General features: G+C 53.3%; 1 protein-coding gene across 3 annotated transcripts in view; it reads left to right on the top strand.

Moving 5' to 3' along the window:
- Positions 1-14,348, top strand: part of SLC66A2 (solute carrier family 66 member 2) — a 21,959-nt gene extending 7,611 nt beyond the window's left edge. For 2 of the 3 annotated variants that reach the window (XM_056131534.1, XM_056131533.1), the window contains 2 exons: positions 10,557-10,773; positions 12,928-14,348. In XM_056131534.1, the coding sequence (XP_055987509.1) occupies positions 10,557-10,773; positions 12,928-13,135 (425 nt within the window). In that variant the 3' untranslated portion in view covers positions 13,136-14,348. The remainder of the gene's footprint in view (positions 1-10,556; positions 10,774-12,927) is intronic. The other variant, XM_056131535.1, reaches the window with a different exon arrangement.

Here is a 14,348-nt window from a genome sequence, read left to right as displayed (position 1 = left end):
TGGGTTTGATCCCCAGCACTATGTGGTCCCCCAAGAGCAACCCCTGCAGAGCACCAGAGTGGCCCCAAAACCAAAGGAAGAGAAAAGAAGTTCATCTGATGCTCTCCCGTCTCTTGGGGATGTGAGTTCGCCCTTTGTTCTTTGACTATAGGGTGTGGCTTCCAGAGCAGCTGACATTCGGAACCCCCTTGTGTTTATTCTGGGAGCGATCCGTCCGGCCCTGACTCTAACCCTGTGAGCTGCTGGACTCTGCTTCCAGTGGACGGGGAGGGCTCAGTGCAATGCCTTGGACTTCATATCAGGAGTGCTGTCCTGAGAGTCAGCTGGGAAGGGGAGGTGGAGCCTCTTCTCTGTTCTTAGGAATTGGTGCAGTTCTCTGTTGCTTTTGGTCTCCTGGAGGCGACACATGGACACTCTGCTGAGGCCCTAGTGTGTGGCCACAGGGCCACCCTGGGGTGCCGGGAACCATATGGTGCTGGAGCACCCAGGCGCTCTTCTGCCCATGAGCTGTTTCCCTGGCCCAGTTCTTGTTTGTCTGGGTTTGGGGTTTTATTTTTTGCTTTGGGGCCACACTTGACGATGCTCAGGGGTCACTCCCGGCTCTGCACCCAGAAATCAACCCTGACAGTGCTCGGGGACCATATGGGATTGGACCTAGGTCAGCAATGTGCAAGGCAAGCACCTTACCCCTGTACTGTCTCTCCGACCCCTGGATGGGTCTTTTGTATGCAAAGCAGGAGCTCCTGGGGTCTGACCGATCTCAGAGACTGGCCTGGCCCAGCCAGTAGAGAAAACTGGGGCCTCCCAAATTTCTCAGAAGCTCTCACCTGACAGGGCTGTGGTTTATTGTTGGCCCAAGGGCATGGGCTGCTTGGCCTGTGGTACCAGAGGGGTCCCACCCACCCTGGCGGTCCTTGGGGGCCTGTGGGGCTGTGCCCTCAGCCCTGTCCTTTCTGCTACTGTCAGTAAGCATTTTTATGAAAATAAAGCTGCTACTCTGTACACACGTGAAGTGCACAGCACACGGCCGATGCACTTAACCTTGGTGACACGCCTGCGTTCGCCTTTGTAGAGATGATTTGCTTCTCTGCCACATTTTCCTAGTTTCTCTTTTTGTGGTTAGAGTAAATACCTTGTAGTCTTTTAGCCAGTTTTTTGTTGTTTCATTTTGTGGGTCACATCAAGCAGTGCTCAGGGTTTATTCTTGGCTCAGTGCTCAGGGATCACTCTGTGGGGTGCCTGGGGTCGAACTTGAGTCGTCCATGTAAGTGCTAGGCCGGCCTTTTCCTGCTGCAGTCTCTCCCACCACCTGGAAGCCAGGGCTGACCTCTGAGCTCTCTATGCTGTCTGAGCTCGTGGCCGATTTCTGTATTTGGTTGTGGACCACACCTGATGGTGCTCGGGGACTGTTCCCAGGGGCCATGTAGGGCCAGGGATTTAACCCACGTGTCCTGTGTGCAAAGCCCACGCTCAGCTCGGCCTGTTGGACCCCCTCCCACTGTGTTAGATCTTTCTGCTGTAGTTATTTTGCTTTTCATGCTTGCTAGAATCTTCGAGGCCCAGAAATGTTCTTTGCGGGAAAGATGAAAATTGTTAATTCTATCTTTTTATTTATATGCCTATTTATTTATTGAGTGCTCAGGATTCAGTCCTGACTCTCTGCTCAGGGAGTCACTCCTAGTGGGATCAGCTTTCTTCTTGTTCTTTGGAGTGCATCCTCTTTCTTGAACTATTGCAAAACTGATTCTTCTCTTGGCTAAATCTTTTGTTGAATGAGGTAAAGGTAAAGGTAAAGGCGCTCCCGTTGATCATCGATTTGCTCGAGTGGGCCCAGTAACGTCTCCATTGGAGACTTTGTTGTTACTGTGTCTGGCATATCGAATACTCTCGGTAGCTTGCCGGGCTCTCCGAGAGGGGCGGAGGAATCGAACTCGGGTCGGCCATGTTGGCCGCTTGTAAGGCGAACGCCCTACCTGCTGTGCTATCGCTCCAGCCCAGTTGTTGAATGACAATAGTGAATTTTTTTTTCACTTTAATTGATGAACTTTGCATTGGTAGACTTTCCCTCTGTGTCTTTCACATTTTTTTAATGAAGACACATTGTTGTATTTTTAGTATAAAACATAGTGACCGTACCAGATTGTGTTTTCTTGTGGCAAATGAGACACAGTCACTTTCCTCTTGGATTCCTGACCCTCGTCTCACTGTCCATGAGGTCCCCCCAGTGCTTGGAAGTGAAGAGTATTTTCAGCTGTTGTGTCATGGGTCCTAGCTCAGTCTTCACTGTTTTCCTCCAAACTGGGCTTTGGGACTTGTGTTTCTCTGTAATTCTGCAGAGGACCACGTTGTCCTCCCAGCACTCAGAGCAGCCCCTATGTGGAGTTGAAAACTGTGGTTCTCGGGAGTTTGCTGGTCCAGTCAAGAGCCCATTCCTCGCCTCGCTACTCCACAGTCCACGCCCTCTGCCCGCCCTCTCTCCTGTGGTCTGTGACCTCTGTGGATTCTGTCAGCTGCTGTCCCCTGGTTCTCGTGTCCTGCGTGCTCTGGACTCTGAGCAGAACAGCAGGTTTCATGCCCAGTCCAGCGGCTGTGCCCTCAGAGGCCATCCCCTTTCAGTTCTATATCTGGCTACCTTGACTTCCCAAAAAAATTTTTATTTTTTTTCTTAAATAATGTAGGAGTACTGCTATTTGTTCAGCCATTAAGCTGATTGAATTGGGCATGTACTCCACATTACTTTCTTTTTAATTGTATCATCATGAGATAGTTACAAAGCTTTCACGTTTGAGGTTCAGCCATACAATGATGGAAGACCCATCCCTACACCAGCGCACTTTTGCACCACCCACATCCCAGTCCTCACCCTACCTCTATGGCAGGCAATTTCCCCAATACTCTCTCTCTCATTTTGGGCATTCTGTTTTGCTGGAAATTTCCCACCACCACTCAAACCTACCTGCTAGACAGGCTTGACGCTAGATCATTTATTTTCCATTGTTCATTTTGAATATCATGATTGTTCGCACAGCCGCGATTATAAATGTGAATTTCTAGATTGTAAATGGTTGGGTTCCAGAGACATCTCTGTATGGCAGAAATCCGTTTTGGGATTCAGTTGGAAGTCTCTGGGCCAGGGTTGTTGGTGCACTAAGATGGCATCCGGGACACTCCAAACATTCTGTCGAAACTGGAGATGATAGGTAGAATGTGGCGGAGGTGCTGTGGTCCGACATCTGCTTGGTGAGTGGGCTGCCAGTGGGGCAGCGGGATCTGATCTGGTCCCGGATCCCCAGGGAGGGATCTGAGCCGCAGGCAGCTGCCATGCAAAGCTCCGTCCCCACTATGAGGCAGTCCTTGAGCTGCATATGCATGGCGCCCAGCAGGACTGGCCCAGACTGCAGGGGGCTCTGTGGGGGAGACCAAGGTGTGGGGAAGGAAAGGGGAGAAGACAGGATTGTCAGGAGATGAGGCATTTCTGCCAAGTCTGTACCCCCAGAAGGTCCCGTCTCCTGCTCGGTTGTGGGCTGGGTCTCTAGCTCCCCAACTCCCCGAGGAAGGTGCAGGGCTGGGGGTGCCTGCCTTCCTGGCTGTCGCCCCTGCAGTGAAGAGTGGACATCACAGGTGTATCCGAGATATGTGGCGGGCATGGCAAGAGCATAGTCGCTGCTGTGGTGGGGGGGAAGAGTGCCCCTCTCCGGCACGGGTCAGTCTGGGGTGTGTGGTGTTCACACTGCTGTCTCACCACACGAGAGGCATGTTTGTCCTCTGTGCTGGCTCCTGTATGAGCTGCCACAGACACTGGGTCTGAGAACTGACGACAGAATCACCAGGAAGATGTGTGTGGCGTGTTCTGTACGTCCCCTCCTTGAGTGTCTGCACATCTCGGTGGATCTACTTGGAAGCATGTTGGGCTCTAACCAGCACTCTCTTGCCTCAGAGTTGAGAGACAGGTGGCATTTCTAGGCAGCCACAACTGAGTCTGCCGTCCTTGGGAAGCCTGGGCCGCCCCTGTGGACTGGCTGAGGGCCTTTCCATGGCCTGTCTGCTGACTGCATGGTGGACATGACTTCTGGACAATCTCAGTGAGTGGCAGCACCTCGCATCCCATGAGTTGTGCGGGAGAGTCCCTCCCCTGACCCCCACTGGCCTTGCTCCATACTCAGTGCTGCGGGAGTGGGAGCAGAGCCACGTGCATCCTTAGGGCCTGGGAACCCCCCGTGTGTGCAGGTGCCCACTCAGAACCCCCCAAGCTCTTCGTGCCTCCATGATTTCCTGCAAAGGCATTGGGAGTTTTAACACCAGACCGTCCCCAGTACTTCCTGTCTGGCGGGATCATGTGGGGGTCATTTCTAAATCTGTTTCTGGTTGTTCACTGCTAGTGTATAAGTATTGTGTGTTCTGCTCTCTCTGTAGATGTAGCCGTGATACATAGCCTGCCACCTTGATTAAGTCCAAATGATTCCTTTGATTCTTTATCCACAGCGTCTGCAGGTGAACCGTCTTGCTTCTTCCCTTTCCACCCGCTGCCTCTCGTTTCTGTCTGGTGATCAGATGCCTGGGGCGGAGTGCTGAGAGCCGCCTCCACTGACCTGTTCCTGGCTGTAGGGAACCACTTTCATGTCTATCCCTGTGACGGCAGCTCTTGGTAATAATGGGTGTAAGTTCTGTTTCAGCAGCATGGTGCTTAGGGCCACCAGGGCCTCGCCGGGCGCTGCTGGGGGTCGGACTCAGACCCTTGAGGGTGCAGGGCATGTGCTCCAGCTCTTGAGCAAGTCTCTGGCCCTGAAACTTCCTTTTTATCCTGCAGTTGAGCATTTTTATCAGGAATGCATATTGGGTGTTAAATTTTGTCAATTTTTTTTTCCATATCAACAGACAGCTCCTTTTTCTTTCGTTTGTGAATGTGATGTGGTGAGTGCCAGAGCCTGCAAATATAAAGACAATGCCCAGTTTCTGTGCTTGGTCCTGGTGTCGTGACCCTTGAAAGGCTGTGGGTGGTCTGGAGAGCAGAGCAGCAGGTCTGTCTCCTGGAATAAATGGGGAGTCATCCCCAACTTCGACTTCACCGTTAAGAGTCTGTGTAGAATTGTGACTGTTTCTTCCTTAGGTATTGAAGGGACTCTGCAGGGAAGCCATTCATCAGCTCTTTGTACTGAGTGTTCTGGTTAGAAGAGGGTGTTCATCGATCTTCTCAATGCAGCAGTCTTTGGGTTCATTGATTTGGGTTTCTATTCCGATTCTCCTGATTTTTCCCTGTGTTGTGTTTTCTCTGGTTCTTTCGTCTGTTTCTGGTGTTCTTGTACTGGCATCCCTGTGTCAGTTTGAACTGAGCACTTCCTTCACAGCAGTCTTACATGATGCATTTTATTTTCTCTCACTTCAGCTAACTCCCCTTTGAAGCAGGAGTCATCTTAAAGTGTGCGGCATAGTTAGTATAAGGGTTGTGCCATGGCAAAGGGCTGCACACGTGCTGCCGCAGTATTTGAGCTGATGGAGACGGTTCTGTACCCGACCAGCGTGTTGGGTCCACATCCATTATCTTGTTTCCTTATTGTTTGTTCCATTAGTTGTTTTTTAAGCCTTGAGTGAGACTTTATTTAAACACTGTGATTTACAAAGGTTTTCACGATGTAGCTGTTTCATGTATTCAATATTCCACCACCAGTCCCACCACCAGTGTGCCCTTCTGCCACCACTGTCCCTATCCCCCCCCCCCCGCCACTCCCTTATTATATTGCTTGTCACAACATACATCTTGTAATGGTGTGGCTAAAGTCGTGGTTCGAGGATTTACTGAGTTGTTAGGTGCAATTGGGCCTTCTGTGTGGTTTCACACATTGAGCTTACTGTGCTTCTACTCAGTTTTCCAATTTCCTGTGCTTCTACTCTTCAGCACTGTGAAGTTTGGAGGTATTGTGTGGCCCCCATCTGAAGCCTCACGCTTCAGGAGCTTTGGAGCTGGGATGCTCAACTGCCAGTGTCTCTCTGAGTCTGGAGGGGCTCGATGTGGGTGGGTGGAGTGCTGGGCCTCTGACAGGATGGAGCACGGTAGGCCCCCACCTCACAAAGGCTCCAGAGAGCTGGGCTCAGTGGTGGCCAGGTCTGCCTGAAAGAACTCCGCTGCAGGGGGCTGGAGCGATAGCACAGCGAGTAGGGCATTTGCCTTGCATGCAGCCGACCCGGTTCGATTCCTAGCATCCCAAATGGTCCCCCAAGCACTGCCAGGAGTGATTCCTGAGTTCAGAGCCAGAAATAACCCCTGAGCATCGGCTGGGTGTGACCCAAAAGCAAAAAACAAAAATAATAATAACTTAGCTGCAGAGTCTCTTGTTCCATAAGTTCTAGAACAAAAACACTGAATAAACACTGGTAAACCCACTGATGATACTTGTGGTTTTACCTGTCTTTCCTTGCAGCTCTGTCCATTTTCCCTAAGTCAAAACTCTTTATCAGGTACATGTTTAAAATTCTGATGTCTCTTTAAATATTTGACCCCTTGATCATGACATAATTCGAGGTCTGTCCCTGGCACCAGGCTTTCCTCTGAAGTGTGCGCTGTTGGACACTGACATTCGCACGCCAGGTAGCTTTGGGTTAGGGTTAGCCTGGCCCGTTTTTCTGCAGAGTCAGAGCCACACTGGGCATTGCTGGGAGGAGCTGTGGTATGTCCCGGGGCCAGTGTGGCGCAGGTCGCAGGCTGGCACATCATTTTCCCCAGCCTGGTCAGCGCAGCCCTTACACTGGCCTCATCTTCCTGCCCTCGGCCACATTATCCTGTCATGTGTCTGGTGCTCATCCTGGGTCCCTGCACCTCGCTGACATGCCCCCGAGCAGGCATGGTCTTGTGTCATTTTGTGCTGGACAAGCACTGACTTCCTTTCGGCGGTGACAGTCCCGCTGTAAGCACTGTCATTTGAGAAAACACCTTCTCAGAACATGGGGTCTTCTCACCCTCCATCTCCTATCTCTGTCTTCAAGGCGTCTCTTTCACCCCCGCACCCCTGGTGCTTGCCTGGTGCCTCAGTGTGGGCCAAGAAGGAAGACGTTGGTTTGGCATCATGGAAACCAAAATGCAGGTGGCCGCTTGGAGGAGAGGCGCCCTGCCCTGCATCGCCTCGTCCTCACTCCCCTGAGCTGTGCTGAGCTGGAGGCCGATGCTGCCTCCGACCACAGACCAAAGCAGTTGGAGCCGCTCTGCTGAGGGCCGTAATGGCGGGGACAGTGTTGCTTCCGTCTTTGACTGAGTCACCTAGGCTGTGCTTCTGAGCCGTGTCCTCCCTTGAACAGTCTCTCCTGCTAGTCTGTTTCTTTGCTTATTTCCACTCTGGAGAAGCCTGTCTTCTCTTTATCTCCCCTCACATCTTTCTAAAGCATTTTGTTCAAATGCTTTAGTTCAAATGCAAGGTAGTGAAGCTACCTTGCTTCACAATCAATCAATCAATCAATAAATAAATAAAATGAGTCACTGGAGAGAAGTTCAAAGCTAGGGCAGGTCATCACCGCAAATCCAAGGCTGCACTGGGTTGGGCAGACTGTGGGGCTGTGCCGCCTCAGCTGGCCACCAGGGGGCACGCTATGGGCCTGGAAGTGGGCGCAGGCACTTACGTCTGGGCTCAGTTCTTGCTTCAAAAGCAATTGGTGATTCAATTTAAAAAAAAAATCAAGGAAGGAAAAAAAGAAATTGGGTTCATAGAAAGGAAAAAGAAAGAAACTGGGTTCAAAAGTGCCCGTGTGACTGTATTTTCTTTTCTTAGATTTTTGTTTGTTTTTAAAGACATTGTGATTTACAAAATTGCTCAGGGTGTTCCTGTTTTGGGATGTGCCCCAGGGTTCAGGGACTGCTCCTGGCAGTGCTGGGGACTAAATCTGGGTCATGTGCAGGCCAGGATCTGCATGTGTGCTGCCCTGTGTGCTCTCTCTGGCCCATACCAGGGTTACTTTTCACCGTTAACATGAGCTTTTCCTGGCCCTTTGTGTGAATGAGTTGTTTGCTCAGAACATGCCCATGATACTTCTCCAAGGCATGGCACTCACCATCCCACTGACTTCACAGATTGACGGGCAGGAGAACGCAGTCCCCTCAGAACAAATCTTTGTCTCAGTAACGAACCTGCATTGTCTCAGTAACGAACCTGCAATCTTGGCTTCTGTAAGGCCAGCTGAGAGGACTTGGAGGTCCTGAGCAAAAGCTTCCCTCAGTGCTCAGTACCCATCACCCTGGGCCTTACTTGAATGTCGGAACACCCCAGAAACCTTCCCTTCCCCTTTATCACCTCATCCCACTCAGGGCCACTGTGGCTACATCTCGTTGGCCACTGCAGTCTCCATGCTGTACTCCATTCTGTGGCACACAGTGGTTTGCTCCTCCGTTCTGGACAGCTGGTGGTTCTGTTTCAGCCACTGTGAGTATGGTGTGCAGGTGTGTCTCTCCTAGGCCTGCCTGTCAGATCTCAGAAGTGCAGTTGTTGGATTACAGGACAGTTCTAGGCTCAGTTCTAGAAGGCACTGTGGTGTTTCCACTGTGGCTACCCATTTCATGCTCCCGCTAGCAGCATTGACTGTTCCAGATTCTTATGTCATTGCTGACGTATGCTACTCTCTCCTGGTGGGTATGATGGATGTCACGTAATTTTGATTTTGTTTTCCTGATTAGAGGTGATTACTGAGCTACTTCATGTGCCTGTTGGCCATCTGTGTTTTCTTTGGAAAGTATCAGTTTAAGCCTGAATCTTTTTTAAATTTAGTCATTTTTCTGTTTTGATAAAGTATGCTCATATATTTTGGATATTAAGCCCCTTGAAGGGAGTCTGCAGATATGGTCTCCCTCTTGAAGTTCCTTTTCATCTTATTGATGGTTACTTCTGCTCCCCAGAGCATTTCAGTTTGGGTCAGTCCCACATACTTATGTTTGCATTTTCGGTGTCATATCCAAGAAAATCATTCATGACCAAGATTTATGTCAAAAAACTTTTCACTAGAAATACAAACTTAAAATTTTGTTGAGACAAGCTCATCTGTTTATTTTGTTGCCTAAGAATCATTGCAAAGAACCAATGTGATCAAGTTTTGCCCTAAATTTTCTTCTAAGAGTTGTACACTTTTAGCACTTACGCTTGAGTCTCTGACCTGGTTTGAGTTCATTACTGTGGTGTGATTTGTTTTGGAGCCACACCAGGCGATGCTCAGGGCTTACTCCTGGCTCTACACTCAGGAACTGCTCCTGGCAGGTTTGGAGGACCACATGGGGTACCAAGGATCAAGCCTGGGTCAGCCATGTGCAAGACAAGGACCTTACCCACTGTACTATCTCTCCACGCCCCCTCTTGTCAGAAATCTTTAATTATTGCTCATTTGCCAATGGCCTTACTCCTTAAGACCCTAAAATAAAAAGGTCTCGCAGACTGGCCTCCAGCCTACCGCGGGCCCCGCCAGTCCTGAGCGGCAGCAGCAGCTTCCGCCGGTCATAGCTTCCTCCCGTTGCTGTTTCCTCCTGTGGCCTCTGTGGTGCCCACGTCAGCCCACAGCACACAGGGGCGGTTCCCTTCTGGGGAAACAACTTCCTGAAGCACAAGTGTTTGGGCCCTGCCTGCCCTGGAAGGAGTGAGCTCAGCCCCGCAGACTGTCCTGCCTCTTGCCCTCCTACCACAGTCACCAGCAGTCTCACAGAGAATGTAAGAGCTGGAGGACAGAGCATGGGTGCAGCTTTGACACTCTGTCTCCCAGTGGGCAACCCCAACATCACATTCCTTTCCCCTGCACTTGGCCCTTGCTGAACCTTTTTCCTGGTAGAACATCCTGATTCAAACACTGGTAGGGAACAGACTGAGCTGGATGCGGGCACACAAGTACCCTCTCAGGATTCCTGCATGCTCAGCCCCGTTTCTCTCACCTTGCCTGCTGGAGCCTTTGTTCCCATGCCTTCCACACCCATGTTCATCTGCTGCGAGTCTCATATTGGCTAATTTGGGGGCATATGGGATTTTCTTTTCTCGGGGCACAATTGTTAAGCGAATGATAACGTTCTGTCAGCTAAATGTGTACTGATAATTATCTACCTTATTGGGCTCTTAGAAGGGCAGGGCCCTTTATAAAATGCCTGTGCTTGCTTGTTTCATCACTAAAACAGTGGTAGGAGGGAGGGCTGTAACTGAGGAAGAAAGAAATGATTAAGTATTTCAGGTGGTGGAGGTAGGAACAGGGAGGCTAATGCAGAAAAGAGATCCAGAGGCTCTGACAATTGGTCTGGTTTAGGAGGAACTTTGAAGGATTTTTAGGGGTTTTTTCCCCCCTTAAATCTAGAGTTAACTTCAAGGCTTCCATAGAAGCCTTAACTCTTGTCAAAAGCAGTGGAGCCATATAACTCACATCCATCTCAGTCTAGCTCACATGCCCTCACACTGATTCTCTAGCTCACATCTCACACTAATTCTTCACAGCTCACGTCTCCTCACACTGACTCCCCACTCACTCAGGTCTCCTCACACTGACTCACCAGCTCAATGTCTCGCACTGCCCTGAACACCTCACTCATCTCTCTCTCGTTCTCTCTCACCCAGACTTCGACCCTCACCACTTCTGGCACTGGAGCAGTTTTGGGGACTACGTGCAGTGCGTCTTGGCCTTCACAGGTGTGGCAGGCTATGTCACGTACCTGTCCATTGACTCGGTCCTGTTTGTGGAGACGCTGGGCTTCCTGGCCGTGCTGACTGAGGCCATGCTGGGCGTGCCGCAGCTCTACCGTAACCACCGCCACCGGTCCACGGAGGGCATGAGGTAGGCGGGCCACCCCACACTTGCCATGCCCATCAGCACCAGTGTGCCCTTGTTGCCAGTTAGAGAAATCAGGCTGGAGTGCCTGGCCCTTTGTGTCTTGATGCCTGAGCAGGTATCAGTGTGCAGCAGACGAGGGAGACTGAGTTCTGTTGAGAGGAGAGCTGCTGGCAGGCTCTGAGGGCTGCTCCTGCAGGGCTGGTGAACCAGAGCGTTGAGTGGGAGGAAGGTGCCAAGCATGGAGAGGGAGAGGAGCGGCTCTGCCAACAGAGCAGAGTGTGCAGAGGCGTGTCATAGATGTACTCTTGGCGAGGGTGGCATGTGTTGTAGTTGCACTCCCAGTGGCAGCAGTGGCGTGTGTCAGAGGCGCACTCTTGGTGGTGGCATGTTATGAGGTAGTCACGTGGTGGTGGAGGCATGTCCTGGATGCACTTTTGGTGGCGTGTCATAGATGTGTTCACATGGTGGAGGCATGTCCTGGATGCACTCTTGGTGATGGCGTGTCAGAGATGTGTTCACATGGTGGTGGACTGTGTCACGGGCATAGCGAGTGTGCTGTCTGTCTGCTCAGTAATGGAAGGCCTGTATGAGACAGGCCCTGATGGCACTGGACCAAGCTCTCCCTGGGACTGCCCTGGGCCTGTCATCTCCGGGGTCTCTGGTATTCTCTACACCACCGTGGCATGGGTCTGTTCCTCTCTGCTTGCTCGCTTCCTCTGCTGGGGGGCTGTCCTCCCATTCTGCCATGACACGGGGACGGTCCTTGCTAGTATCTGGGCATCCTGCTTCCCATGCAGCCATGCATCGGCCCTTGTGTGGGAACCCTCCTCCTGCTTCCTCAGCACACTCGCTGCCCTGCACACACAGCATGGCTCCAGTCCCTTCCCTGTCCAGGGCTCTGACCTTCCTGGCCTCTGTCCTGGGACAAGGATCCCAAGCTGAAGGCCAAGGTGTCATCTCTCCCGCTGCTGACACTCTCTTTTGGCCCAGCGTTCTCCGCCATGGCTACTGCTGGCTCTGGTACTCCTAAGTCCTGCTGCTGTGTGGGTAACAGCCCTGTCCGAGTGCTCCCACTCAAGGTTAGCCTAATATAACCACCCATCTTGGGGTTCTGGATGCACATGGCAGAGGACCTCAGGCAGTCAGCTCACCCACCTGAGTTAGACAGCAGAGTGGCCCAGTGGGCTGCTTTGGGATGCCTGACCTCAAGCCACATCATGGAGCGAGGGGACAGGCACAAGAAGGGGTAACTGGGGGTGCTGGAGGGGAGGGTTCAAAGATGGGTGGAGGTGTGCAGAGGCAGCCAGAGGACAATCTGGGCTGGGCACTGACCCTCTCCCCCATCCTGACGGCTCCTTTCCAGGGACCTGGCTGGCTGGACCCTGGAGAATGAGCTCAGTGGAGCTGTGAGCTGCGGGCGTGCAGTGGCGGGGGCGGCATGGCCTGTGCAGGGAGGAGCCATGGATGTCCTTGGGAGGATTGGGGTTCACGGTGGGGGTGCAGAGGGAGAGCTTGGGGCACGTGGATGCATGTGGGTTCCAGAGACCTGCACACATGGGGTAGACACAGCACAGTGGCTGCTGGCTGTCACACGGCCTGGGCACGGCTGCTAGTCCTCTGTCCCCATCCCCATGAGGGCCACTGAAGTCTGAATCTACTGTGCCTGGGGTGCCCAGCTCAGCTGCAGCCACGTTTCTGCTTCATGCTAGTGGCACTGTAGTCCCCAAGGAGGCACTTGGCCGCCTCACCCTGGAGGGGGGGCCCAGGCATTGGACACAGGCAGCCGGTGACCGACCTTGATGCCACTCTGGCCAGCATTCCTGGCCCCTCATGACCAGGCTCATGGCCATGGATACTGTCCGAGTCCCTGGGAAAAGGGGGTTTTCCCAGACCCAGAGTCGCACCCACTCATACTGCCTCCCTGAGTTGGACAGAAATCCCAAATGTACTCCAGGGGTGCAGTGGGCCTCTGTGGGCTGGGGGACAGGGCTTCAGGGGACGGCTGGATCTGGCTCCAGGGCTGAGACTCCCGTGGCTGAAGGGCCTCAGCCTTGTGAATGCAGGGTCCCCACAGCAGGGCAGGCAGGGCAGCTCAGGGCCCATGTGTTACCCCTCTCTCCCCTGACCTTTCACCCTGACCTGGCCTGTGTCCCACAGCATCAAGATGGTGGCCATGTGGACGAGCGGCGACACCTTCAAGACGGCCTACTTCCTGCTGAAGGGTGCCCCCCTGCAGTTCTCCGTGTGTGGCCTGCTGCAGGTGCTTGTGGACCTGGCCATCCTGGGGCAGGTCTACGCCTTCGCTCGCCACCCCCCAAAGCCGGCCCTCCATGCCGTGCACCCCACCAGTGCCAAGGCCCTCTAGGGCCGGCCAGTGCCAGCGTGGATGACCACGGCCCAGCTGGGCCACCAACCTTTGGTGTGGGGCCAGTGGGCACCACCTGTCCCCGGTGTCCTGGCTGTCGTGGTCTCCACAAGCCTGGGTGCCCAAGAGGCAGCGAGGACCTGGCCAGATCTGTGCTCGTCCCCCAGACCAGGCTGAAGGGTTTGCACCGCAGGGCTGGGATGCTCTTGATTTTGAGGTGCCAGTAAAGCCTCCATCAGAGCCTCTGACCCTGGCCAGAGCAGAACCTGCTTACATGGCCTGGAGGAGGGGTGGACGCTGCAGGGCACAGGTCTCAAGGGATACTGGCTGGCCCCAGCCATCACCTCATCTTAGTGCCAGGAAGTGTTCTGGTGGGCCTGATGGTGCTGGGAGTGAGCCAGTGGGGCGAGGTAGTTCAGGAACAGTTCCTGGAGAGGCCTGGGGGCTCAAAGGTCTGAGAGGATCCCTAAAAGGGACACCAGGGGACAATGTGTGGCCATGGTGATGAGGGAGCAGTAAAGCACAGCTGGTGTCAGAGGTGCAGGCTTCACCTGTGGCTCACAGCAGGCCCCGCCCACTGCTCCCGCTGTCCCCAGGGAGGGGTGTGGCAGATCCAGGTTTGGGGGTGCAGGCACCCCCCACAGGCTCCCCAGCTGGTATCCCCATGCAGGGATGCTGAGTGGCCCATCTTCTAGGAGATCGTGAACTGGCCAGGCGGGTGCTGCTGGGGCCGCCCCACACTGGCCCTCAGAGTTATAGGCCCGGAGCTACCCGCAGTGGTGGGTGCAGGGGTCCTGCCTGGCCCCCAAGCAGGGTCCCCACACTGGCTGTGAGGGACCGTGTGACCCTGCAACCATGGGAGCTACCTCTCCGCTGCCACGAGCACCCGGCTGTGCCCATGGCTGTGTTGCAGATGCTCTGGCATTCTGCCTTCTGCGGGCACGGGGTGGGGCAGCACCGCCTGGGGCTGCTGTCAGGGAAGACCCTGAGCCTTTTCCTCTCTGCATTTCCTCGAATCTCCTGATGTCTGGATGAGGGCTGTGCTTGGTGCTCTGGCCTAGAAGCTGCTTTGAAGTGTCTGTGGAATGGAAGGTGCCATCCGTGGCACCCATGCTCCAAACCAAACTGTCACAGAGCGGCAGTGGTAGCCGGTATGGCGGCATCACACCCGCTAATGTGGCAGCGTCTGATCAATAAACTGCTTCAGGATCCA

Source organism: Sorex fumeus, unplaced genomic scaffold, assembly GCF_029834395.1.
Source record: "Sorex fumeus unplaced genomic scaffold, SorFum_2.1 ptg000092l, whole genome shotgun sequence".
Lineage (NCBI taxonomy): Eukaryota > Metazoa > Chordata > Mammalia > Eulipotyphla > Soricidae > Sorex > Sorex fumeus.
The sequence above is the reverse complement of the archived record's forward strand: the minus strand, read 5'-3'. Positions and strand labels throughout refer to the sequence as shown.